Source organism: Podarcis muralis, chromosome 16 (assembly GCF_964188315.1).
Source record: "Podarcis muralis chromosome 16, rPodMur119.hap1.1, whole genome shotgun sequence".
Classification (NCBI taxonomy): domain Eukaryota; kingdom Metazoa; phylum Chordata; class Lepidosauria; order Squamata; family Lacertidae; genus Podarcis; species Podarcis muralis.
Window position 1 is genome coordinate 33,593,689 of NC_135670.1, and position 27,870 is coordinate 33,621,558.

Sequence of the window (27,870 nt, forward strand, 5' to 3'; positions counted from 1 at the left end):
GGTGGAAGTGAATCCACAACCTGATTGGCCTACAGGAGAATCCCAGAATTAGCCAATCACATGCAGCCCATTGTATAAATAATGTATATAAAGCAGATATTTTGGGCAAACTTCCATTCCTCCTCACCACTATGAGCTGAATAAAGAGCATGAAATCCACACTCGACTCCGAGTATATTCCAGAGATGCAACTCTTTCTTCCCCAGGGGCACTTCTTTTTCTCCCTTGACAAATTTTTATTTTTGCAGCCCTCTGAACAACAGCTGGTTGAAGGAAGCTTGTGGAACTTGTGGTCAGAGCCCGAACAGCCTTTGTGGTTTTGTTAGCAGTCTCATGGGTAGCCTCCTGTTTGATGCACACGCAGCAAAAATCCCATGGGAGGCGGGGAAGTGCTTTGCTAACTCAAGACGGCCCTTACAAGTCTGTATTCAAGGTGGCTTGGCTCCTTCCTGACTTCTGCAATTCCAACAGGTGGTGATGTAGTCTTTCAGAAAATTGGATCCTAGCCTAATATAGTGCAGAAGGCAAAAAGGGGGGGGGGAGGAGCCCACACCACGACCCCCTCTCCAAGCTCTTCAACATCTGCAGGGCGGTTCAATTTTTTTCTTTTTAAAAATACAGTTGTAAGGATTTATTTCATCAGCTGGTAATTATGCAGCACTTTGCATATTTGTTTTATATGACACGGGCCGATGCATGAATAATGCATTGGAATGCAGTCTGGATAGCAGCAATTACAAATTCTTTGAAGATGGTGGGTTTTTTTCTTTTTAAAAAGGACGGGAAAATTAAAACCTCAGCCTTCGAATTGGGTGCCCTTTGCATGTTTATGGGAAATGCATGCAATTAGATCGAGATGTTCTTTGCATCCCTAATGAAGCTTTTGCTACAAAAAGGGCAGCTTCCCAATATTTCTGGGAGAAATATCGCCGGGTCATATCGTTCCTCCCTAGCCTCCCCCACCGAAAAGGTATTAAACACCCAAAGTTCAAAGTGTTCCAAAGCTAATTTGTCATAAATGCTGTCAGGAACACAGGGGAAGTGTAGCTTAGCGGGAGAGAATATGGTCTGCATGCAGAAGGTCCCAGTTTCTTTTCTGGATAACCTAATCCAGGTTTCAGGCTCTTTCCTTCATAGAGAAGGACAGAAGAAGAAGAGTTTGGATTTGATATCCCGCCTTTCACTCCCTTTCAGGAGTCTCAAAGCGGCTAACATTCTCCTTTCCCTTCCTCCCCCACAACAAACACTCTGTGAGGTGAGTGGGGCTGAGAGACTTCAGAGAAGTGTGACTAACCCAAGGTCACCCAGCAGCTGCATGTGGAGGAGAGGGAAAGCGAACCTGGTTCCTCAGATTACGAGACTACCACTCTTAACCACTACACCACACTGGCTCTCGCCAGGAGGAGCTCTGCAGGGCGCTGACTAGTTAAAAAGCTGCCAACCTCCAGAAGAAGACCTTTCTTTCCCTTTTTTTGTAAAGTTTTAAAAAAATATTTATTAACTTCATACTCTTCTGATGGGTATCCCTGCCCTTTCTTTGATTGCCTCCCTTGGGTCAATTTCAAGACGCACAGGACATGGGTCTGTCCTTTCATCACTTGCAAAGTGAGATTTATGTGGGTGGCATTTATTATTCCTCCTCCAGGAGGAGCCAGCAATCTCCCGGCCTCACCATCTCCGTCTGCAAAATGGGGCTAATAGTGCTGCTGTCCATTTCACATGGCTGCTCTAAGGATGTCAGGAACTGGCTGGACACTGAGAAGAGTGGTGGCTGAATGCTGAGGAGTGGGGCACCCGGAAAAGTGGGGGTTGGAGACCGACTTGGAAGAAGGGATCGGTGATCCGTAGGAGCCTGTTACAGCTGGTAGACGAGAGTCAGAGACAGGAGAAGGTGCAGGACTGGAGAATGAAGAACAGGTGCAGAAGGAGAGAGAGATAGCTCAGGCTGGTATAGAGCCAAGGGCTTTCACACCTCCTCCTCCTCCTGACCCCACCTCTCCTGCCCCACTGTCTCCCAGGACCAGAAGAGGAGTGAAGAGGGAGGAGCAGAAGCAGATTACAAGCCAAGGTCAGGGGTGAGGCCTTTTAGTTGCGGCAACTGCCTCATTGGCTGCACATCTAGGAGAAGTTGGGAGACATAGGACTGATGGATATGCCTTTCCCTAACTTGACAATGAAGATTATATTCCTCACTCTGGATATTTCGTGCCTGTCAGCGCCAAGACAAAGGGCTACTACTGTAATACTGAACGTGAAATGTTCTGAACACTCCATAAATACTAAATATGATGATACAGTTGTTGCTAATGATGATATTATTATTATTATTATTATTATTATTATTATTATTATTATTGGGGCGGTTCAGGCGGCAAAACGTACAAATATAATACGGGTTATGTCAGGCTGTCAGCAAGTCAATAGAAAAGTGACGCTTGCTAGTATCCTATTAGAATGATAGTACACTGGAGGCAATGCATCCATGTAGGTTATTGGGGCAGGAAGAGATTAATATACAGTATATATAAGATCTAAAATACTTGGCTCAGTTAATCTCTTTTAAGAACCATGATAAGTTACAAAGAACAAATGGGTTGTCTTACATTGAATGAGGTTGATTGCCTTTCCGTGATTTGCATTTAGCATTTGGATAGTGTTTGTAGAATTATAAACAGGTGAATTTTTGTAGTGGCTGTTTTTTTTTTTAATAGAATATTTTATTCAAAAACATTACTCCTAATAATCATATATCGTCGTCATCAGAAAGAAGACTACAATGAAAGCAGAGGTGGCTTGGAACGAATGCTTTCGCAGTCAGAAAGCATCTTAGCCAAGGAACCATTGGAGACTCTCCAAATTTTGACTGCGCAAGAGCTCTCGCGGGAGAGCAACCGAAGGCGAGGCTGTACCCAGGCTTCTCTGCTTCTCTTCCTTTTTTCACTCCCGGACACGTCTTGCGAGCAGCTGTTGCAGAGTGTGATGCCAGATGGGTTGCATCATTAAGGCACACATAGCTGGAGTGTCAGGGACTTGAACAGAGTCTCAGGCTGGGGAGACGGATGCCTTAGGGAAGGAGCGGAAGGGGCCTCATCTAGCCTGGTGCCAGCATCCTAGAACAAGCATCAGGGCCTTGGCAGGGCTCACTGGTACTGCTGTGGGGCTCCTGTGGCTGCTGCAGCTCTTGCCTCTGCCTTGCTCATCTATGGCAACAGCTGGCGGAGACTAGAGGGGTGACCCTTGCTTAGGGCTCACACACTAGAAGTTGCCATTATCACACCAGCCCTGCCCCTACATGCATACCAAGTCAGACCACTGATTCTTCTACTCAGGGCTGTCTACGCAGGTGGCGCTGTGGTCTAAACCACTGAGCCTCTTGGGCTTGCCGATCGGAAGGTCAGCGGATCGAATCCCCGTGATGGAGTGAGCTCCCGTTGCTCTGTCCCAGCTCCTGCCAACCTAGCAGTTTGAAAGCACGCCAGTGCAAGTAGATAAATAGGTACCACTGCAGCAGGAAGGTAAGCGGCATTTCCATGCACTCTGGCTTCCGGCACAGTGTTCCATTGCACCAGAAGCGGTTTAGTCATGCTGGCAACATGGCCCAGTGTAGGAATGATCACTGGGTGTGGCGCACACTCCCCACCCGCAGGCAGCCTCAGCTGTCTGCACGTGTGACCTTGGGGTGCGGGGGATAAAGCCATAGCTGTCTGAACATCTTGCCCTCTGTCTAAACTTTTGTGGTCTCAGTAGTCTGCGGTGTCCTGTCTGTGACCTTTGTCTCTGAGACCTTTGTCTCTTTTGTCATACACTGTGCAAGGGGAAAATGGCGCAGTGGAAACAGGTGCCAAAATAGCTTTGTACCACCCCACAATCTAGGGACTGGAAGATGTGTAAAGGTCACAGCCCAAAATGTATCTGCCTGGGTTTGCATATTGTGTCAATAAAAAGAGCCTCCACAGAGCTGGCCGGCAGCTTGCTTGCAGCTCACCTGCAGTACCAACTCCTGCCTCATGTCCTTCACTTCAGCCCAGAAAGCTGTCTGTGGACAAATGCCGGCTCCCTCAGCCTGAAAGTGAGATGAGCACCGCAACCCCATAGTCACCTTTGACTGGACTTAACTGTCCAGGAGTCCTTTACCTTAACTTTTTTTTTTACACTGACTGGCAGTGGCTCTCCAGGGTTTGAGACAAGGGGCTTCTCCCAGACCTGCCTGGAGATGGCAAGCATTGAACCTGCTATGATCGTTCCTCAGCTAGTATGGCCTGGAAGCAAACCCCAGCAGCGTGCTGTTGTTTTTTTTAAAGGAAAAGAGCCACATGCTCACCTTTGAAAAAGAAAGCCTCTCCTCGAATCTGAGCCACTGCGTCAAAATGCGTGTTGCATCTGTTGGGCACGTCTCTTCTGAGCCTAATGGAACACAAAACAAAATGGTGTTGCTTATCATTCGTGATGTCATAGGTTCTGTCCAATCAGGCAGGGCTACCCAAAGCTGTCAATAGCTAGGGCACAGTTGTTGCTTTTGCTCCCCCCTGCCCCCCAGAGGAATACTTCTTTATTGCACTCAAAAATGCGTTTTAGTTTCTTGATTATCTCTGAAAATAAGGGTCATTCTCCTTGCTACTGCAAGAAAGCCAAGGACACCAGGTCTAGGAAATTCAATCCCTGGCATCTTCATAAATAAATAATAAAAAAAATCAGGTTGCTGTGATTTAAAAATAAAATAAAAAATCCTTTGTCCCAGAGATCCACAATTCTGACACTGGGAAACACCTTTCAGCTTTTTCTGATATGGTGCACTAATTAGTCTACCAGAAGCTGCCCAGTGGCCCACTTTGGACATTATACATCTAATACCCAATTTACGCCCTTTGGATCCGCATCTGTTCCAGTGCAAGAGATTTAGCAACACATGTACAGTCATACCTTGGGATGAATACGCTTCAGCTTAAATATTTTCAGGTTTCGCTGCTCGCTCATGTGCAGACACTCAAAATGACATCATGCGCATGCACGGAAGCGGCGAAACGCGACCTGCGCATGCGCAGACGCGTCTTACGTTCACTTCAGGATGTGAATGGGGCTCCAGAACGGATCCCGTTTGCATCCAGAGGTACCACTGTAATTCTGAAATCAGTGGGGAAAGGTTTGACTTTGTCTGGATCAAATATACTTTGGAGTTCTTTCAGCTGAAATATCTGAGGTGGTGCTGATGGACTACCTCTGCAGAGAAGGTCCTTGCCAAGCTTCCTTCCCAAAGGCAGCTGGTCCCCCTGAAAATGGGTAAGGCAGAAAGCAGGGAGCCTCAACAGTAGATGGAGCCAGAGCCAATGACAGATGGAGCCAATTTATTCTACTTTTGTCAGCGTTCTCCTCCTTGAGTTCTACAAGGGCAACACTGAGATGAAGGAGGAGGAAGCTCACAGGCCAGCTCCAGGTGACCGAGGTGTCTTCAGACCCCTCAAAATCTCTGGGCAAGGGGCCAGGCTCCCTCAATGTTGAGAGGGTGGAGGAGGCAGCTCCCAAAGGTTGGCCTTCCCGCCTGCCAACCTCCTCCATTGGCACATGCAATGTGTATTGTCACATATCCACTGAAGGTCCAGCACTCTGGCGCATCCCTCTGAGGATCCCTGCGTGCTGGTGCCAGGTGTGTGTGATGTAACACATGTGTGATGGCCTGAGACTCGGGCTCAGACTCGGAAGCAGAGGAGTCTCAGTCCGCACCGGATCCTTTGCCTCAGGCGGCATCTGGACCAAGTCTGGGGCCTGATTCTGAAGAGCCCCAGTCTGCACAGGTTCCCCAGCAACAAGCACCAGCTGGGCCGAGTGAGGGGCCTGAGTCTGCCCTGGCTCCAGATGCAGGGATTACCTCGTTGCCTTTTTCTGGGCCATCACTTATAGCTGCTCCACTACCAGTTTGGTCAGGGGAGGCTGAGGCGGCCCCTTGGTCTAGTCATCCCCTGATGTCTCCCAAGCTTCAGAGACTAAGGTCTGAGAGAAGGAGAGACCTGAGTACTCACAGGAGGAGTGCTCACCTTTAGGCAAAACAGGGAGGTGAGTCACCAGGGGATCAAGAGCGGCCATTACCCCGACAAAGATAAAAGGCTGTCGGACCCTGCCTCAGGTTGCGGGAGCAACACTGCTGTTTGATAGAAACTGTCTGAGACCCTGCGCCTGACCTAGCCTGGTTTCCTGCCTTGTGTCCTGCCTGGGCCCTGTCGGACTGACTCCTCACGGAATCCTTGAATTCGGGACTAGACCTGGACCGTGTTGCTCAGGTTAACCCCCGGGCCCAGCACATGCGTGACAGCCCCCTGCAATGTTGTGTGCAACTCGGTGCCTCTGGCTGGGTGTAAGTAAGAAGGCAGGTACTAGGGGACTGGTTGGGCGCAAACTAAGGCTGGTGAGGCAGGGCCCAATTCACACCAATAGACCAGCCTCCATTGCCCTATCTCTTATGATCTTTGGAGAATCCCACATGACACACAAGAATCATAGAACCGTAGAGTTGGAAGGGACCCCAAGGGTCATCTAGTCCAACCCCCTGCAATGCAGGAATCTCAGCTAAAGCATCCATGACAGTTGGCCATCCAACCTCTGCTTAAAAACCTCCAAGGACAGAGAACCCACAACATCCCGAGGGAGACCATTCCACTGACGATTTTCCGTACGTTTAGTCAGAATCTTCTTTCTTGTAGCTTGAAGCCACTGCTTCGAGTCCTACCCTCCAGAGCAGGAGAAAACAAGCTTGTCCTCTCTTCCAAGCCCTTGAGATATTTGAAGATGGCTACCCAGCTCCTTCGTCCGCTCCTCATAAGGCTTGGTTTCCAGACCCTTGATCATCTCAGTTGCCCTCTTCTGCACACCTTCCAGCTTGTGCAGGGCTTTTTTCCAGGGAGAACTCACGGGAATTCAGTTCTGACACCCCTCTGGGGGGCGCCATTACCACTCTTCTCAACGCAGAAGACTTACCATTTGCTTCTTCTTCTTCTTTGCTTCAGACATAGCCGAATAAACCCTTTAAAAATATTTTTAACCTCTCTTGCAGGCCTGAGCTCATTCTGAGCTTTAGCCAGCCTGACCTTCCCCTGCAACCGTTGGCTACTTGTGTAAACTCCTCCTTTGTGATTTCCCCTTCCACTTCTTATGCATGCCCTTCTTAGCTCATCTGTAAGCTCCTTATTCATTCACACAGGTTTCTTTAGATCCACTTTTTTTCTTGTTGGAGCTGTCTGCATTTGGGCCTTCAATATTTCTCCGTTTAGAAACTCCCATCCATCTTGGACTCTTTTGTCTTTGAGTATTTCTGACCATGGGACGTCACTCAATATCTCCTTAAGCTTTTTGAAATTGGCCTTCTTAAAGTCCAGAGTGTGTGTCAGATTACACTCAGCTTTCCCTTTCCTCTTGTGAAACCCAGAAAGACACGATCACTTCCTCCCAAGTTTCCGAGTACGTTTATTGAACCCCCTCCCCACAAATAAACACCAATACCTCCCCCTAGATTTATTTGAGCCCTTCAAAATTGTGCCAGCCTTTCAGCCACCAAGTGAAACTGTGCGAGCGGAGAGATTGTGCAAATTTCAGGTGAGGGAGGGCACTGATTAAAATTTCATGTATGGCGAGTTCCCCCGAGAGTGATGGCGGACGAGTTTTCCCTGTCGTGCTGAGTAAGCTGCTGTGATACAAGGTGACTTGAGGGCAAGGAGAGGGAGCTGAACTTCTCTCCAACCTGCTGGAGTTATTGAAAGGGTAGACTCTGGTTTCCACAGGAAAGAAGAGCCAGGAGATAGAACAAGAGTAGCAAAATAGTAGCATGGGTGGGGAAGGACCATAGGTCAGTGGGAGAGCATCTGCTTTGGGTGCACAAGCTCCCAAGTTCAATCCCTGGCATCTCCAACTCATGCTGGGGGAGCCCTCTTTCTGAAACCCAGGGGAGCCACTGCCAGTCAGTGTGGGCAATATTGAGCTAGATAGACCAAAGGTCTGACTCATATTAAGCCAGCTTTCAATGTTTCTAAGTTTAGCAATAGGTACCCATATATTTTTCAGACCACTGCATGGAGAATAAAAGTAGCTCATGAGCCTACATAGACTAACTATCATTTCAAAGGATGCCTATCAATGGTCCAGGCGGTCTTCTCCAACCTGATGCCCTCCAGATGTTTTGGACTTCAGCTCTCATCACCTCTAGTCACTGGTCATGCTGACTGGGGCTGGTGGGAATTGTCATCTGAAACATCTGGAGGGCACCAAGTTGGGGAAGTCTTGTCTAGAAGGCACTCAGATACCACATCAGCTGGAGAGAGGTGGGTTCAGATGTAATTATTTTGTTTATACCTCACTTTCTAGGCAAAATGGGCTCCCATACCATGCTCATATGCCTCCTGAGTGAACCTGCTCACTCCTTCTCTTGCCTCCCACCCACATGATTTCTATCGTTCAAGGGGGAGGATGAGAGCTGGGTTCTTCATCACGCAGGGAGCCTACTTGAATAGCCGGGAAGAGCTGTAGCTTAGTGGTAGCACATCTGCTCTACATGCAGATGGTCCCAGGTTCAATCCCCGGGAGCAGGTTCAAATTTAGTTCGAAATTCAGAATTTCAGTGTTTGCAAATGTGGATTTTGGAACTCCCACTCCTGTACTTCAAACTCAAAGTTTGATTTGAGAATTCCAGTTCTGTGCCCTACGCTTGCTTCTTTTCCACCGAAGAAGATGAGGATGGGTTGTTGACTCCTGAACTCAACTTACGGAACAGTGGAGCGATTCTCCGGTAAGTCTGGCAAGATGGGGTGGTCCTCTGTTTTCGATATTTCAGGTTTGGCTGTTGGGGACACAGACTCCCTGACCCCTGCATGCAAAGACAAGGATGAATTAGACCAGCAAGGGGTGGCTTATCCATCTTGGGGCAGAAGTAGAGAGAGGTCAGGCAAGAAGACAGACTGCCCAGCCAAGCTTTCCATGGGCTGGTAGGTCCCCAGCCTCACCATAAAAGCATGAAACCCTGTTCTCCAGCTGAATTTTTCTGGGGGCAGGTACCCTTCAAATGGAAAAAGAAGGAAATGCAAAAACTCAAAACAAAAAAACCCCAAACCCAGAGGCTGGAGGAAATTTGTTATCCTATCAAATGCCACAGAGCCCAGGCTGCAAGCCTTATTGGTGAGGTGTTGATTGCATTCTGCCTGCTCTCTGTACCACCTCCTAGTGACTGGAGCATGGAATTGCAAGCAGTTTAGGGTTGGGTTGAGCCAAGAGTGTGGGCCAACTCATGGACCACAACAGCAAAGAGGTCTATCATATGGGTGCCTGAAAATAACAGGGTGGTGTATAAATATCAGATCAGTGCGGAATCCTCTTGGCTGTGTCAGGTGATGCCAATGAGCCAATGGCATGCCACTGGCTGCTATATAAACCTTCTAGATCTGCTATGCTCCTCCAGTCTGGGCCATTCATAATTGAAGATAGCTACCAGGCTATTCCCTCTGCTCCACCCACAGTGAGGATAGCTCAGTCGGTAGAGCACGAGACTCTTAATCTCTGGGTTGTGAGTTCAAGCCCCACATAGGACACAAGATTCCTGCATTGCAGGGGGTTGGACTAGATAGCCCTCATGGTCCCTTCCAACTCTTCAATTCTATGATACTTGCCAGCCTATAGTTCCAAGTGCCTGACATCTCTGCTGCGCAGGGATACGGAGCCATGCCTCCTGGTTTCTCAACACCAATTCTTCACCCAACCAACTTGACATGTGCACAAACAGACCCGGCTCACCATAGAGTTGCCATATCCGGACTTTGTCATCGTAAGGCAGGTCATACTTCAGGGGATCTCCGACGGGGCCCTGGTAGTACGGCCTCATGATTGACTCTATGGCAGAGATGTGGGTCAAGCCAATGGCGTGGCCAAACTCGTGGACTGCCACGGCAAAAAGATCCATCCCGTGGGTATCTGAAAATAACATGGAGGTAGGGAAAGATGCACAAATAAGTAAATAAATGTATAACTGATTGCCCTTCCCTTCCTTTTGCAAGCACACACATTGCAAATAATATGCAATTTTAAACAATAGAGTGGGGCTTCTTTCCCTTCCCTCCGAGTTTGTTTACGCAACAGCGTAAAATATAGAGAAAATCGTCAGCAGGGTATCTAGAATACAAAAAAAGCAAAAAGATGACAGCGCCAATCAGAATGCAATCAAAAGAAAAATTAAGAAAGGAATGGAAATGTGTTGAAGAATATATTGTACAAAATCATTCTATTAGAAACCTCTGGATAAGTATAGATTGAACCCATTAAGTTAAGAAGCTATGTTTTTAATAGATGAATGATCATTCTAATGAACAAAACTGAACACAATATTAGAGTTGTTCTTTTTTTAAAGTAACAAGTTGGATATCACGCATGTGGGTGAAGGAAGTCACATGGGTATTTGGGTAAAAGGGGAGGTGGTTATAGGGTTAGGTGTGGGGAATTTGTAGAAATAATATATGTTATATACAATGTTGAATGTGTATGACAATTAACATGTACAGTCATACCTCGGGTTAAATATGCTTCAGGTTGAGCATTTTCAGGTTGCGCTCCATGGCGACCCAGAAGTAATGGAACGGGTTACTTCTGGGTTTCACCGCTCACGCATGCGCAGACGCTCAAAATGATGTCACGCGCATGCGCAGAAGCGGTGAATTGCGACCCGTGCATGTGCAGACGCGGGGTGCGTTCTACTCAGGATGCAAACGGGGCTCCAGAATGGATCCTGTTTGCATCCAGAGGTACCACTGTAACGTGAATTAATTTTTTTTTTAATAAAAAAGAATAGCTTGCTATATCAGGCTAATGGCCCATCTAGTTCAGTATCCTATTCTCAGAGCAGCCAACTAGATGCCCCTGGGAGACCAGGAAGGAGGATCTGAGCACAAGAGCAACGCTCCCCTCCTGCGCATAGCTGTCAACTTTCCCCTTTTCTTGCGAGGAATCCTATTTGGAATAAGGGAAACGTTGACAGCTATGCTCCTGTGGCTTCCAGCAACTGGTACTTAAAGCATTGCTGCCTCCAGCTGTGCAAGCAGAGCAGAGTTGACATCTCTTGGAGCCATTGATAGCCCTCTCCTCCATGAATTTGCCCAAGTCCATGAATATGTCTAAGCCATCTAAGTGGGTAGCCTCCACCACCTCCTGGCGAACTCATTTCCATGGTTTGACCATATGGTGCATGAATAAGTACTTTCTTTTATCTGCCCTAAATCTTCGGACAAAAACAGAAAATGACAACCTCCTCCCAGTTATAATTAATACTACTACTACTACTACTACTACTAATAATAATAAATTTATTTATACCCCACCCATCTGGCTGGGTTTCCCCAGCCCCTCTGGGCGGCTCCCAACAGAATATTAAAAACATGATCAAACATTAAAAACTTCCCTAAACAGGGCTGCCTTCAGATGTCTTATAAAAGTCTTCTATATGTGTGTGTGTGTGTGTGTGTGTGTGTGTGTGTGTGTATATATATATATATATATGCTTTCGTAGATTTTCACGGGTACAGGAATGCAGGTTTTGGTGTCCTCGGGTATCTTCCCGTGTAAAAGTTGGGGTGTCTAGGCGACGTTTCGACGAGGTCTCACTCGTCATCTTCAGGCTGGTGCTTTCGGCTTCTTGTTACTGGAACAGAGCAGGATCTCAGTGTTTGAGTTCCTATAAATACTGTTGAGGAGGTGTGGCCTCCTATGTTCTGGGCAGAGAGGAAGTTCCCAGGCTAGTGTGCCTTTTCTTCTTTTGTTCCTTAATTGCTTGAGGGATATCTTGAGTGATTTCTTGAGTGATATCCTGAGTACCACTTAGGTGGGTCATTAGGTGTGGATTAGTTGCTAAAGCCTTTGTGCCTTGACCTCTTGAACTTTGTGAAGAGTTTTTCTGAGAAGATGGGTGTACTACATTTAGTTGTGCTCTGGCTTGGCTTCGTGTATAGGGGCGAGCTGTGGTTTTGTGGCCTGTGCCAGCCAGATCTGTGTAGGGATTGCAGGGGGGTGCAGCATCCGGAGGTGCCACCATGGTTTGGCTACTGGATGGTGTCTGTAATTTATCTGTGGAGAGGGTCTGGGTTTGGGTCTGGTGTGGTTGATTGGTGATGGCGTTCTGTGTGCCTCTGGATCTGGTGTCAGTTTTTGTGGGGAGGGCTAATTTCCAGATGTCTGGCAAGCGGGATGTGTCGTCACGTTTGTTCATGTTGTGAGGGTGTTTCTCTATCTCGATGGCTTCCATGATTATTCTCTTGTGGTGATGTTCCATGTTAGAGAGCAATTTGGAATCTGCAAAATTAATTTCGTGTCCTGTTTCTTTCATGTGTTGGAAGAGAGAGGAAGTTTTTTCTTCTTTTTTGACGGCATTCTTGTGTTCTGCGATACGTGCATTTATTCGTCTGTTTGTTTGTCCAATGTACGTGGCTGGGCAGACTTTGCAGGGTATTTCATAGACCCCTTGGTTTTCCAACTGGATTTTATCCTTGGGGTTTCTGAGGATATTGGCTATTTTTTGGTTGGCGCAAAAGGCTGTTTTGATATTGTGTTTATGGAGGATTTTGCTAATTTTATCTGTAGTGCCCTTGATATAAGGAAGGAGGGCCATGCCATTGTTTTCTTCTGTGTCTTGGTTTTTGGGGGGTGTTTCTTTTTGGATTAGCTTCGTAACCCTGTTTTGCTGGTATCCATTGGCAATTAACACATTTGAGAGATTCTGTAACTCAGTTGTCAAGTGGTCTTTGTCAGCCAGGCGTTTGGTTCTGGAGATGAGAGTCTTGGCTACGGAGTTTATTTGTGCAGGGTGGTGGTGTGATTGTGCATGTAAGTAGCGGTTGGTGTGTGTTTTTTTCCGGTAGATAGTGTGTCCTAAGGAGCCATCAGGTTTTTTGTAGATTAGGACGTCAAGAAAGAGAAGTTGGTTGTTGGCTTCTATTTCCATAGTGAATTGTATTTTGGGGTGTAGGCTGTTGAGATGTGTGAGGAAGCTGTCCAGTTTTTCCTTCCCGTGTGGCCAAATTACAAAGGTGTCGTCAACATATCTGAGCCAAAGTTTGGGTTTGTGTTCTGACTTGTCTAAAGCATTGGTTTCAAAGTGTTCCATGTACAGGTTTGCGATGACCGGTGAGAGGGGTGATCCCATAGGTGCTCCTTCTATCTGTTTGTATCTTTGTCCATTGTGGATGAAGTACGTGTTGGTTAGGCAGTGGTTGGTCAGGTCCAAGATGTATTCGGGGGGATTGTATTTGTTTTGAATGGCTGTCAAGGCTTCATTAATGGGCACTTGTGTGAAGAGAGATACAACATCGAAGCTCACAGAGCAGGCACAGGCCACAAAACCACAGCTCGCCCCTATACACGAAGCCAAGCCAGAGCACAACTAAATGTAGTACACCCATCTTCTCAGAAAAACTCTTCACAAAGTTCAAGAGGTCAAGGCACAAAGGCTTTAGCAACTAATCCACACCTAATGACCCACCTAAGTGGTACTCAGGATATCACTCAAGAAATCACTCAAGATATCCCTCAAGCAATTAAGGAACAAAAGAAGAAAAGGCACACTAGCCTGGGAACTTCCTCTCTGCCCAGAACATAGGAGGCCACACCTCCTCAACAGTATTTATAGGAACTCAAACACTGAGATCCTGCTCTGTTCCAGTAACAAGAAGCCGAAAGCACCAGCCTGAAGATGACGAGTGAGACCTCGTCGAAACGTCGCCTAGACACCCCAACTTTTACACGGGAAGATACCCGAGGACACCAAAACCTGCATATATATATATATATATATACACACACAAATCATTTCCAACAGTCATCTAACACATTTTCTTATCTTATACAATGTTTTAGACTTCCATCAACCGCATCTGAAGATTTTTCAGTCTTTGTCACTTAATCTACATTTCTTAATTTCTCTATTACTTTTAATTGTCCTTAACTAATAACTATTTTCATAGTCTTCACAAAATCCTCCTTACAAAACTTCTTGCAATCCTACTAGTGTAATCTGTTTATTACAATTGCTTTTCAAATAATTCAAATATTTACTCCAGTCCTCTAAGAATCTCTGGTCCCGCAGGTTTTGAATCCTTCCTGCCATCTTATCTAGTTCTGCATGGTCCATTAACTTCATTTGCCACTCTTCTTTCATCAGTAATTCTTCTTGTTTCCATTTTTGTGCCAATAATATTATTGCTGCTGTTGTTGCATATAAAAACAATTTACTGTCCTGTCTGTTAATATCCTCCCCTACAATGCCAAGTACAGTGGTACCCCACAAGACGAATGCCTCGCAAGACGGAAAACCCGCAAGACGAAAGGGTTTTCTGTTTTGGAGGCGCTTCGCAAGACGAATTTCCCTATGGGCTTGCATCGCAAGACGAAAGCCCATAGGGAAATGCTGGCGGTCGGGAGCAAAGACTTTCGCCCACAGCCGGCCTTCAGAAGAGGACCTCTTCTGAAGGCCGGCGGGGGGCAAAAGTCTTTGCTCCCCCCCGCCTGCCTTCCCCCCGCCTGCCGGGGGCGATCTTAAAATGCTGGCGGGCGGGAGCGAAGCGTTCGCTGCCGACCCCCAGCATTTTAAAATCTCCAAGGGACAGCAGAGAAGTCTCTGTCCCGGGGAGGTTTTAAAATGCTGGGGGTCGGGAGCGAAGCGCTGCCGACCCCCAGCATTTTAAAATCTCCCCGTGTCCCGGGAAGGTTTTAAAATGCTGGGGGTCGGGAGCGAAGCGCTGCCGACCCCCAGCATTTTAAAATCTCCCCGTGTCCCGGGGAGGTTTTAAAATGCTGGGGGTCGGGAGCGAAGCGCTGCCGACCCCCTGCATTTTAAAATCTCCCCGTGTCCCGGGAAGGTTTTAAAATGCTGGGGGTCGGGAGCGAAGCGCTGCCGACCCCCAGCATTTTAAAATCTCCCCGTGTCCCGGGGAGGTTTTAAAATGCTGGGGGTCGGGAGCGAAGCGCTGCCGACCCCCTGCATTTTAAAATCTCCCCGTGTCCCGGGAAGGTTTTAAAATGCTGGGGGTCGGCAGCCCGACCCCCAGCATTTTAAAATCTTCCCGGGACACGGGGAGATTTTAAAATGCTGGGGGTCGGCAGCGCTTCGCTCCCGACCCCCAGCATTTTAAAACGCTGTTCCGAAGGGGGGGGTGGGGACACCTGCCCCAGCCGCCCCACTTCGGAAAGCTGTTCCGAAGCGGGGAGGGGGGGCGGGGACACCTGCCCCAGCCGCCCCACTTCGGAAAGCTGTTCCGAAGCGGGGAGGGGGGGCGGGGACACCTGCCCCAGCCGCCCCACTTCGGAAAGCTGTTCCGAAGCGGGGAGGGGGGGCGGGGACATCTGCCCCAGCCGCCCCACTTCGGAAAGCTGTTCCGAAGCGGGGAGGGGGGGCGGGGACATCTGCCCCAGCCGCCCCACTTCGGAAAGCTGTTCCGAAGCGGGGAGGGGGGGCGGGGACACCTGCCCCAGCCGCCCCACTTCGGAAAGCTGTTCCGAAGCGGGGAGGGGGGGCGGGGACATCTGCCCCAGCCGCCCCACTTCGGAAAGCTGTTCCGAAGCGGGGAGGGGGGGCGGGGACACCTGCCCCAGCCGCCCCACTTCGGAAAGCTGTTCCGAAGCGGGGAGGGGGGGCGGGGACACCTGCCCCAGCCGCCCCACTTCGGAAAGCTGTTCCGAAGCGGGGAGGGGGGGCGGGGACACCTGCCCCAGCCGCCCCACTTCGGAAAGCTGTTCCGAAGCGGGGAGGGGGGGCGGGGACACCTGCCCCAGCCGCCCCACTTCGGAAAGCTGTTCCGAAGCGGGGAGGGGGGGCGGGGACATCTGCCCCAGCCGCCCCACTTCGGAAAGCTGTTCCGAAGCGGGGAGGGGGGCGGGGACACCTGCCCCAGCCGCCCCACTTCGGAAAGCTGTTCCGAAGCGGGGAGGGGGGGCGGGGACATCTGCCCCAGCCGCCCCACTTCGGAAAGCTGTTCCGAAGCGGGGAGGGGGGGTCGGGGACATCTGCCCCAGCCGCCCCACTTTGGAAAGCTGTTCCGAAGTGGGGAGGGGGGGCGGGGACACCTGCCCCAGCCGCCCCACTTCGGAAAGCTGTTCCGAAGCGGGGCGGGGGCGGGAACACCTTCTGAAGGCGGGCGGGGGGCGAAAGTCTTTGTCCCCCCTGCCTGCCTTCCCAGGGGCTTTTAAATCGCCTCGGAGAGCGGAGAAGTCCTCCGCTGTCCCGGGGTTTTTTAAAATGCTGGGGGTGGGAAGAAAAGCCCTTGTCCCCCCCCCCAGCCTTCAGAAGAGGTCCGGGGACAGACTGTCCCCGGACCTGGTCTGAAGGCGGTTTCCCTAGGAACGCATTAATTGATTTTCAATGCATTCCTATGGGAAACCGTGCATCGCAAGACGAAAAAACCGCAAGACGAAGAGACTTGCGGAACGAATTAATTTCGTCTTGCGAGGCACCACTGTAAAAATGCTTCTGGTTTTTTTAAAAATAAATGTATATTTCAACATCTTTTTCATCTCATTATATATCATTTCCCAGAAGCTTTTCACTTTCTTACGTTCCCACCACATGTGATAAAAAGTTCCTTCTTTTTCTTTACATTTCCCACATTTGTTACTTACTTTATACATTTTATACATGTATAAAGGAAGTCTTTCCCTTTCTATAGAGGTTCGTCCTCCTTTGGCCTCCCCCTTCTTCCCTCGATGCTCACGGAGGCAAACAGGGCACTCCCACACATTTCCGCAGCTCTCTTACCCTGACGTACCTGATGATCGGAAAGTCCAATATTCATCGTCATCAAAGTGAGTGTCCCCGGCGGTGTGGTGTTCTCCCGGGAAGAAAGCGTGGGCGACTGTTCCACCAGGACCGTCGAAGGGGTACCCGTCGTTGTGGTCCGTTTTGGAGAAGTCGATCTGGATGTCGGCATTGTTCCCAGCCACTTCGTGGAAATTCAGCGGCGTGATGTCGCTCCAAACCTTCAGGGCGTAGTACATGAGGGCGCGGACTGTGTCGTGGCCCAGGTGAGATTCCTTAGGGAACGTGCGAACTCTGGGATGGAAAAAGGCAGCCCATGATCAGAAAAGAACAACCCCAAACTAAATTATACTCAGGGTAAGATAAAGGTAAAGGGACCCCTGACCATTAGGTCCAGTTGTGGCCGACTCTGGGGTTGTGGAGCTCATCTCGCTTTATTGGCCGAGGGAGCCGGCATACAGCTTCCGGGTCATGTGGCCAGCATGACCAAGCCGCTTCTGGTGAACCAGAGCAGCGCACGGAAATGCCGTTTACCTTCCCACCGGAGCGGTACCTATTTACATGCTTTCGAACTGCTAGGTTGGCAGGAGCAGGGACCGAGCAATGGGAGCTCATCCCGTTGCGGGGATCTGAACCGCCGACCTTTTGATCGGAAAGTCCTAGACTCAGGGTACTCAGGGTAGACCTACTGAAATTAATGGACCCAAGTTAGTCTTGTCTGTTATTTTCAATGGAAGCAACCCTGGATACAGCCACCTTTTTTGGATGACCGTGACACATTTGTTTTATATATGTATATGTACAGTGGTACCTCGGGTTACAGACGCTTCAGGTTACAGACTCCGCTAACCCAGAAATAGGACCTCGGGTTAAGAACTTTACCTCAGGATGAGAACAGAAATCACGTGGCGGCGGCAGAGGGAGGCCTTATTAGCTAAAGTGGTACCTCAGGTTAAGAACAGTTTCAGGTTAAGAACGGACCTCCGAAACAAATTAAGTTCCTAACCCGAGGTACTACTGTATTTATTAAAGATTTCTTAGTTTACATAAATAATGTGCATCCTCTCTCTTTCCCCCGCTCCAAGTTGCATTTTCTACAGATCAGTTTCATTTGTTGTGAGACATTAGTGTTACATACAGTGGTAGGTTTTTCCCCCTTCCCCTTTCACTGTTTTATTAAATTTGCTTAGTAACACAACATTATTATATGTATTCTATAAAACAAAGAATACAAAACAAAATTCATTCATACTACAATGCATAACTACATAACAGTAATATATATAGTTTCAGAAAAAAGGCTTACATAACTAAATCAATTCAAAATACCATCCGGTTTACTTCCCCCCCTTCCCCCCTCCACACTCCAGCCCCCCCCCCGTCAGGCCTTCCTTCTTCATATCTTTATCCATGTACACAGTCTGTTCATTCGAGCTTGTATGTTAGGGTGGCTTCCCCTATTTCTATCCAGACATACAGTGTTAGGTTAAGAAGAAAATAGGGGGAAGAGGGGGAGGAAGGAATGGTGAGTGGGGTGGGTTCGGGTGGCAATGCTACTATTCTTCTACTTATTGTATGTGTGGGGTTTTGTGTACTCTTACTATTCACTTGTTGTATTTCCTTGGTGGTGAGAGAGGTTGAGGGTGGTCTAGGGTGTGGTTGGTTGTCTTTGGTTGGCTATAATGAGATTTGTTTTTGTGTGTGAGTGGGGTGTGTGTGTGCGTGTGTTTGGATCAAGATAGCCAGATTGATTTGTATGCTGTTGGTGGATTCTTGTCATTGTCTTGTTGGGCTGTGTATGTGATAAAGGGGAACCATACCAGGGTGTAGGCGTCGTCTTCTATTTGTCCCCATGTCAGTTTCAGTTTATTGGTTAGTTTTTCTAATAAGGCTGTTTTCCATCAAATGGTACAGTGGTACCTCGGGTTACATATGCTTCAGGTTACAGACTCCGCTAACCCAGAAATAGTACCTCGGGTTAAGAACTTTGCTTCAGGATGAGAACAGAAATTGTGCTCTGGCGGCGTGGCGGCAGCGGGAGGCCCCATTAGCTAAAGTGGTGCTTCAGGTTAAGAACAGTTTCAGGTTAAGAACAGACCCCCAGAACAAATTAAGTACTGAACCTGAGGTACCACTGTATTTGATACCATTGGTCCATGTTCACTCCTGACAGGTCTCTCCAGCGTCTGGCTATGAGGCTTCTGGCTGCTGAGAATAAGTGGGACCATGACACATTTGTTTACTTATTTTACTTTGCCCACCAATACACAAGCTTGCAGCAGTCATTCCACTGGGCGGCAGCAGAGGGAGGAAGAAAAGGCAGAAAAGACACCCGCAGCTCAGCTAAGATGCCAGGATCATCAGCTGTCATCTGGTGCCAGCCGTTCCATCAGGGTGCAGAAGAAGGGAAGAAGGGAAGCAGGGCCACCCCATCAACTCTGCTGAGACACCAGCCACTTTTGGCTCCTCCTCTCTTCGAAAAGTTTCTGATCCCAACTGGTTATTCGAAGAGCTTGTAATGAAGATGTGGTACCTGAAAACTGGTACATGAGTTTACCTATTTCTTCCTCTCTCCCAATCCATTTTCTTTTCATGCTGTGACTTTTTTTTTTAAATGAGGGCAGAGACTGTCTTACTACTGATCTTTGCAAGCCGCTCTGGGAAGGTTTTCTGGCCAAGCAGTGGGGCAAAAACTGTTTAAATAACTAAAAGAAAGAAAGAAAGAACCCTAAAAACGAAAGTGCTAAAATTAGGTTTGCTGCTTGTTTGAAGAAAGCTTAGTTGATTAATTTGATGAGCTTTCAAGTGAGTGAAGAAATCTGCATAAATGCGTGTGCAGTTTTGAAGAGGAAAAAGAGAGAAAACATGTTTTGTGTGTCTTTAAGATTGTGCATGTGAAGACACACACACACACACACCCCTCATTCCCTAATGTGACAGTGACTGGCAGATGCCTCTTTTAAAATGGAGCCCTGCTTCCTGCAACTTTTGTAAACACTTACAAGATTTGTTTTGGGGAAAAAATGTCATCTGATGAATTAGAGTGCTTTTTCATTTGCTTTAAAGGGTTTTTAATTAATCAAGCCGGTGAATTAATTAAAGGCTGCAGCCCCAATTAAAATTCCATGCCACACCCTACTGTGATTTAAAGACAAAGACAGGAACTCAAGGACCTGTAGCCATTGTTATGGAACCATGGAGTCAGGAGGAAACTCTGAAGGCCATCTAGCCCAACCCTGTTCAGCGCAGGAAATCTGTAAACTGGCATCCCTGATAGATGGATGTCCCTCTTCCCCAAAGGGTTAAGGACTATTTTTCTGGAAAAAGAGGTGCCGGATCACACCGTGAACTCCTCCATTGTTCTCTTAGAATGGCAATGGCGCTGAAATATACTCGGAGTCGAGAGTGGATTTCATGCTCTTTATTCAGCTCATAGTGGTGAGGAGGGAATGGAAGTCCCCTCAAAGTATCTGCTTTATATACATTATTTACACAATGGGCTGCACGTGATTGGCTAATTCCGGAATTCTCCTGTAGGCCAATCAGGTTGTGGATTCACTTCCATCTGGAGCTGGATTGGGTGGCTCCTGCAGACCAATCATACTGATGCATTGTTCTAGGACCAATCAGACTGCTGCACTCTGAATCCTATTGTTCTGGGACCAATCAGACTGCTGCACTCTGAATCCTATTGTTCTGGGAGCAACCAGACTGCTGCATCTTGGATCCTATTGTTCTGGGACCAATCAGACTGCTGCATTTTGGATCCTATTGTTCTAGGACCAATCAGACTGCTGCATTTTGGATCCTATTCAACTCAGTACATAACAGGCGCCCACCTGAGAGGTGCCGGAACTGAGTTCTGGCGAGCCCCGGCTGAAAAAAGCCCTGAGCGCAGCTCTCTCCCTTTGCTTCTTTGATCAAATCTGGAGCTCTCCACAACTGGAAGAATCCGGAGACATTTTTCTTTGGCCCAAGAAGCAACTTTGCTTGTCGGAAATACAGCGAAGTAATTTTCCTGGTTTTTTTTTCTTTTTTAAAAAATGAAAAACGACTGGTTATCTACAGGCAACAGTCTCCTGCTGAGACCTTTAAGATTGAAACGAAAGGGGGGAGACGGAGAGCGGTGGAGGATTTGAAGTGAAGAAGGAGAGCAGGAGAGAGCGAGCCTCGTCTCTGGAGGGGCCACGCGGTGTGGCACTCTCAAAACCAAGCGCAGCTGCTGCCTGACAAGAGCAGCAATTAGCCTGAGAGAGTCCCCTTGTGTGCCAAGCCACAGGCTCGGTCTTGTCGCGATAGAGCCGGTGAGTCCTTTTCAAGAAACCCGCAACTTTCAATTTGGCCTGAGCGAAGGCGACAAATCCAGTTATCTCCCAGTGCCACGGGTCTGGAGCCAGTTAGCAGTTGATTTGCGCAAAGTCCCTTAAGAATCCGAGTGGACAAATTCATTAGTTGGAAGCGTGTTCGCTAATGAATCCCTGCAGGACACAGAGAGGATGGCAGAGGCTTAGTTATCTCTCTGTACAGGTGACGTGTGGCTTCTTCTGTTGCTGTTTGTGAATGTCCCTGCCCAACCGAACACACTGTCCAGCTTCTCAAAAGCAGGGCTGCGCAGATCAGACTCTCTCACCCAAAATAAAAAGGAGACCCGCTCACTTAGAGGTTTTTATTTCTTTACGACAGTGGTGGGGAACCTATTTCAGCCCTGCGGCCACACGCCTTCTTGGTGAACCAGTGTGGTGTAGTGGTTAAGAGTGGTGGCCTCGTAATCTGGTGAACCGGGTTCACGTCTCCGCTCCTCCACATGCAGCTGCTGGGTGACCTTGGGCTAGTCACACTTCTCTGAAGTCTCTCAGCCTCACTCACCTCACAGAGTGTTTGTTGTGGGGGAGGAAGGGAAAGGAGAATGTGAGCCGCTTTGAGACTCCTTAGGGTAGTGATAAAGCGGGATATCAAATCCAAACTCCAAACTCTTCTTCAGGGGCCACATGGCAATGGCGAATGAAGCCAGAGGCAAAAGCAGGTGGAGCAATGAGTGTGGAAGTTACTTATAATATAATAATAATTTATTATTTATACCCTGCCCATCTGGCTGGGTTTCCCCAGCCACTCTGGGCGGCTTCCAACCAAATATTAAAAACAATACAGCATCAGACATTAAAAACGTCCCTAAACAGAGCCGCCTTCAGTTGTCTTTTAAAAGTAAAATAGTTGTTTCTCTCTTTGACATCTGGTGGGAAGGCGTTCCACAGGGCAGGCGCCACTACCAAGAAGGCCCTCTGCCTGGTTTCCTGTAACCTCACTTCTCGCAGTGAGGGAACCGCCAGAAGACCCTCAGCGCTGGACCTCAGTGCTTAACGATGGAGGTGGAGACGCTCCTTTAGGTATACATGACCGAGGCAGTTTAGGGCTTTAAAGCGCTTTAAGGTTCAGCCCCAACACTTTGAATTGTGCTTGGAAACATACCTACTTCTGTGCAGTAGGGTAGTTCCTACACACACACACACACACACACACACTTCTCTATCCTGGTGTTATAATAATAATAATAATAATAATAATTTATTATTTGTACCCCGCCCATCTGGCTGGGTTTCCCCAGCCACTCTGGGCGGCTTCCAACAAAGATAAAAAATACACTAAAATGTCACATATTAAAAACTTCCCTGAACAGGGCTGCCTTCAGATGTCTTCTGAATGTCAGGTAGTTGTTTATCGCTTTGACATCTGATGGGAGGGCGTTCCACAGGACGGGCGCCACTACCGAGAAGGCCCTCTGCCTGGTTCCCTGTAACTTGACCTCTCGTAGTGAGGGAACCGCCAGAAGGCCCTCGGAGCTGGACCTCAGTGTCCGGGCAGAACGATGGGGGTGGAGACGCTCCTTCAGATATACTGGACCAAGGCCGTTTAGGGCTTTAAAGGTCAGCACCAACACTTTGAATTGTGCTCGGAAACTTACTGGGAGCCAATGTAGGTCTTTCAAGACCGGTGTTATATGGTCTCGGCGGCCGCACCCAGTCACCAGTCTAGCTGCCGCATTCTGGATTAGTTGTAGTTTCCGGGTCACCTTCAAAGGTAGCCCCACGTAGAGCGCATTGCAGTAGTCCAAGCGGGAGATAACCAGAGCATGTACCACTCTGGCGAGACAGTCCGCAGGCAGATAGGGTCTCAGCCTACGTACCAGATGGAGCTGGTAAACAGCTGCCCTGGATACAGATTTGACCTGTGCCTCCATGGACAGCTGTGAGTCCAAAATGACTCCCAGGCTGCGCACCTGGTCCTTCAGGGGCACAGTTACCCCATTCAGGACCAGGGAATCCTCCACACCTGCCCGCCTCCTGTCCCCCAAAAACAGTACTTCTGTCTTGTCGGGATTCAACCTCAATCTGTTAGCCGCCATCCATCCTCCAACCGCCTCCAGGCACTCACACAGGACCTTCACCGCCTTCACTGGTTCTGATTTAAAAGAGAGGTAGAGCTGGGTATCATCCGCATACTGATGAACACCCAGCCCAAACCTCCTGATGATCTCTCCCAGTGGCTGCATGTAAATGTTGAAAAGCATGGGGGAGAGGACAGAGCCCTGAGGCACCCCACAAGTGAGGGCCCAGGGGTCTGAACACTCATCCCCCACCACCACTTTCTGAACACGGCCCAGGAGGAAGGAGCGGAACCATTGTATGACAGTGCCCCCAGCTCCCAGCCCCTCAAGACGGTTCAGAAGGATGTTATGGTCGATGGTATCAAACGCCGCTGAGAGATCCAGCAGAACTAGGAAACAGCTCTCACCTTTGTCCCTAGCCCGCCGGAGATCATCAACCAGTGCGACCAAGGCAGTTTCAGTCCCATGATGAGGCCTGAATCCCGACTGGAAGGGATCCAAATGGTCCGCTTCTTCCAGGCGTGCCTGGAGTTGTTCAGCAACCACTCGCTCAATCACCTTGCCCAAGAATGGAAGATTTGAGACTGGGCGATAATTGGCCATCGTGGCCGCATCTAAAGATGGTTTTTTAAGAAGCGGTTTAATAACCGCCTCTTTCAGCGGGTCTGGGAAGGCTCCCTCACGGAGGGAAGCATTCACCACCCCACGAAGCCCATCGCCCAGTCCTTCCCGGCTAGCTTTTATAAGCCAGGATGGGCAAGGATCCAGGAGGCAGGTGGTTGGCTTCACTCGTCCAAGCAGCCTGTCCACATCCTCGGAGGTAACAGGTTGGAATTGATCCCACACAACTTGACTAGACAGGACTCTAGCACTCCCCCGCCCTGGCTCTGCTCCCACGGTGGAGTCTACTTCTTCCCAAATCTGAGCGATTTTATCTGCAAAAAACTTTGCAAAATCATTGCAGGAGATCATGTGGCCCATACTGGGCCCAGATGTCGCAGGTGGTTCCGCTAAATTGTGAACCACCTGAAAAAGTCTCCTGCTGCTGTTTTCTGCAGATGCAATAGAGGCGGCGAAGAAGGTCTTCTTCGCCGTCGCTATCGTCACTTGGTAGGCTCGACGTTGAGCTCTAACCTGTGTCCGGTCAGATTCGGAATGGGTTATCCGCCACCGGCGCTCTAGCCGTCTCAACGATTGTTTCATTGCCCTCAGATCCGTGGAGAACCACGGGGCTCTCCGGGCTCCATGCAATCGGAGAGGGCGCTTTGGAGCCAAACAGTCAATAGCCCTGGTTAACTCCACATTCCAGCGGGCCACCAGGGAATCGGCTGAAAGGCCATCAACATGGGATAAAGCATCCCCTACCACTCTCTGGAAACCATTTGGATCCATTAAGTGGCGGGGGCGGACCATCCGAATTGGTCCCACCTCCCTGCAGAGGGGATGGGTCGCAGAGAAGTCCAGTTGCACCAGGAAGTGATCTGACCATGGCACTTCTTTCGTTTCGCTTTTACTTAGTGTCAGATCACCAACATCCATAGAGGTAAACACCAGGTCCAAGGCATGTCCGCGGCTATGGGTTGGGCCAGACTTATTCAGGGACAGCCCCATGGAGGCCATGCTTTCCACGAAGTCCCGAGCAGCCCCTTGTAAGGTCGTGTCGGCATGGATGTTAAAATCCCCTAGGACAACCAAGCTAGGTGTCTCCAGGAGGACATCCGCCACGACCTGAAGCAGCTCGGGCAGGGAATCCTTGGTGCAGCGGGGAGGTCGGTACACCAGTAGGAATCCTGTACTGCCCCTATTGCCCAACTTCCAGAACATGCACTCGGAAAACTGGGTCTTCCCAATAGGACGCCTGGTGCAAACTAATGACTTCCTAAAAATCACTGCAACCCCCCCTCCCCGCCCACATGACCTGGGTTGCTGTGCGTAAGAGAAACCTGGTGGACAAGCAGCGGCAAGGACAGGCCCATCTGCTTCATCCAACCAAGTCTCTGTCACACATGCCAGGTCAAGTCCTCCATCCATGATCAAGTCATGGATGGCAGTGGTCTTATGAATCATTGACCTGGCATTGCACAGCAGCACCTTCAGGTCATGTGGGTATCCCTTGCTGATTCTAGTATCCATCCGGTCAGGACCAGACCCGGAGGCAGGGATAGTCCTCAGACAACGACTAAACCTGCCTCCTCTGTAATGACATGGTCTGGTCTTAGCGTAACTCCTCCTCCTACCCGTGATCACTGAGATCGGTTGTCCCAGTGCATCCTCCCCTATGGAACATTCCCCAGCCATTTTGTGAGCTGGGGCCCACTCCCCGGCAGCCCTGACCCCTAAGAATTTTAAGTTCTCAAATATAGAATAAATATTCATAAATGCACACATATCTAAATATATGAATCAAGTGCCTGAAATAGTATGGGAGAGCAATCCTGCAGCCATTTTGACTCTCCCAATGACCTCAAATATTCCTCTGCAGGAAGGGAGGCAAATGGAGAAAGCCTTCCCATTGTTTTTTGCCTGCACATCCTGCCTTAAGGGCGTATTTGTGTATGAAAAGGGTGAGCCTGTGACATGGATTCAGGAACTTAAGTATTAAGCATCACAAAAGAATGGCCATAATGCAATCAGTGACCATTATCAGGTATCCTGGCAGACAGGATTTCTGCTGTAGATGCCTCCTTCTGTGATGTAGGTATGATGTTTTGGGGATGGGGATGGTCTTGGGCTACAGGGTGGGCAATTTGGGGGTGGGGATGGTCTTGGGCTACAGGGTGGGCAATTTCAAAAGTCTATATGAGGGCTTGCGCACCATTGTTCGGAGTTCGTCCTCCCTCCTGCGTGTGGTGAGTGGGGACCCTGTTGCAACAGTTCCTTGAATAAAGATCAGGCTTACTAGCCGCTTCGCTTCTCAATATACAGTCATACCTCAGGTTACGAACGTTGTGGTTTGCGCGTTTCCGGGTTGCGGACTGCGCTGAACCTGGAAGTACCAGAATGGGTTACTTCCGGGTTTCGGCACTCGCGCATGCGCAGAAGCTCAAAATGATGTCACGCGCATGCGCAGAAGCACCGAATTGCGTCACACGCCTGTGCAGACGTGGCACTTCAGTCTTAGAACGCTGTGGGTTGCGAACGTGCCTCCTGCATGGATCACGTTCGCAACCCGAGGTATGACTGTACTCTGGATGGCCTCTGTTATTTTCTCCTACTGATAGGGAACCCACTTAAGGACTCTATACGGGCTCTGGAATACCCCATAAGGGAAAGGGAGCAGTTTTTTCTTATAAGACAGGCAAGCAAAAGGCACAATCAGAGTTCAAGGACACATTCCAGCCAGGCAAAAGAAACTCAGAGGGAGTGCAAGTAAGGGCTAGTGAGGGGTGTGGTCCGGGGGGAAGAGTCCCCAGGGCCACAGAGAGAGAACCAGAGGGCCACATTTAGCCCTGGGGCTTGATGCTCCCCACACCTTTCTGGAAGATCTGAGCAGGCCTTTTGACACCCTCAGGATCCACTGGGTTAGGCTTCCAAGCCTCTGAGTTCTGCACCAACAAAATATTTTTAACAGCTCAGCGCCCTTGATTTCTGCCTCCACAAATCCCCCTTCTGCCTGCCCTTCTCCCTGGCCTTGTCACACAAAGCAGACAAGCATCCACAGCTCACTTGGCAGTGGTGTGTTGACAAACAGCTCCAGCTGCTGACCTGCCTTTTTCTTAAAATGGCAGCTTCTAACAGCATACGAATCAATCTGGCGAACCTGATTTAAAAACACCCACCCACCCCACTCACACACGAAAGTTCACCACAGCCAATCACAAACAAGCAACCGCACTCTAGGCCAACCCCAATTTCTCTCACCACCAAAGGAACACAAGTGAATAGCAAAGAGAACCCTCACAAATGACGCTGACACAAAACCCCATACATACATTAAGCAAATTAGAAACATCGCCTCCTGACCCCCCTCGCCTCCCCCCCTTTTCTTTCTAATGTAACCCTAATGTCTCAACAAATGAAACTGACCTATGGAAAATGTAACTTGAAAAAAGAGACATGGCGCATACCTTTGTAAACCAAGAAAACTTTAATAAAAATATTAAAAATAAAATAAAAATGGCAGCTTCTTGAGAAGAACTAGTTCCTGGGACATGAGGCATGTTTGGGAGGGGGGTTTGCCATGGATGTGGCACAAACAGGCTCTGTGGAGGACACAGAGTTGTGCAGGAATGCAATTGTGAAGTGGCAGACATGCTCCCCTGCTTTGTGTTGCTACATGGCCACACCTGGTTTACGTAGCTCTTTAGTATGTCCTTCGGGACACTCAGCTACTTCAGAGATTTGACAAAAAACAAAACAAAACAGATGTCCAGAGCAACTTAAAAAGCTCAGGTCTGATTATGGATGCAAGAAGACACCATTTTCTGCCTTTTAGTTGTCATACGTGGCACTGTTTCCATTCCACTGCAGTTCACTCCCTGCCGAAAAGTATGCCATTCGCCTCACTGCCTCACCTGAGCGAAATGACGCAACTTGCGTAATTTTTGTAACCCAGTTAAGTACATGACGTAAAAGACGTTGCCATTAAATTGTTCCGTGCCGTTCATTTCAGCGCGAAGGAAATGCAACGCAAGCAGGAGGGAAACAAAACCAATTATGGACCGAAAGCAACAGCAGAGAACGTATTTGCTGGATTGATTCCCATTCCGGTTTGTGGGATGAATAAGCA

At 48.8% G+C, this 27,870-nt stretch overlaps 1 protein-coding gene across 1 annotated transcript in view; it reads right to left on the reverse strand.

The window, feature by feature from the left end:
• MMP17 (matrix metallopeptidase 17) overlaps window positions 1–27,870 on the reverse strand; it is a 167,025-nt gene that overhangs the window by 9,400 nt on the left and 129,755 nt on the right. Inside the window, exons 4-7 of the mRNA XM_028709424.2 lie at window positions 16,770–17,053; window positions 9,766–9,942; window positions 8,746–8,845; window positions 4,322–4,404 (exon numbers count right to left, since the gene is read on the reverse strand). Coding sequence (XP_028565257.2) covers window positions 4,322–4,404; window positions 8,746–8,845; window positions 9,766–9,942; window positions 16,770–17,053 — 644 coding nt within the window. The remainder of the gene's footprint in view (window positions 1–4,321; window positions 4,405–8,745; window positions 8,846–9,765; window positions 9,943–16,769; window positions 17,054–27,870) is intronic.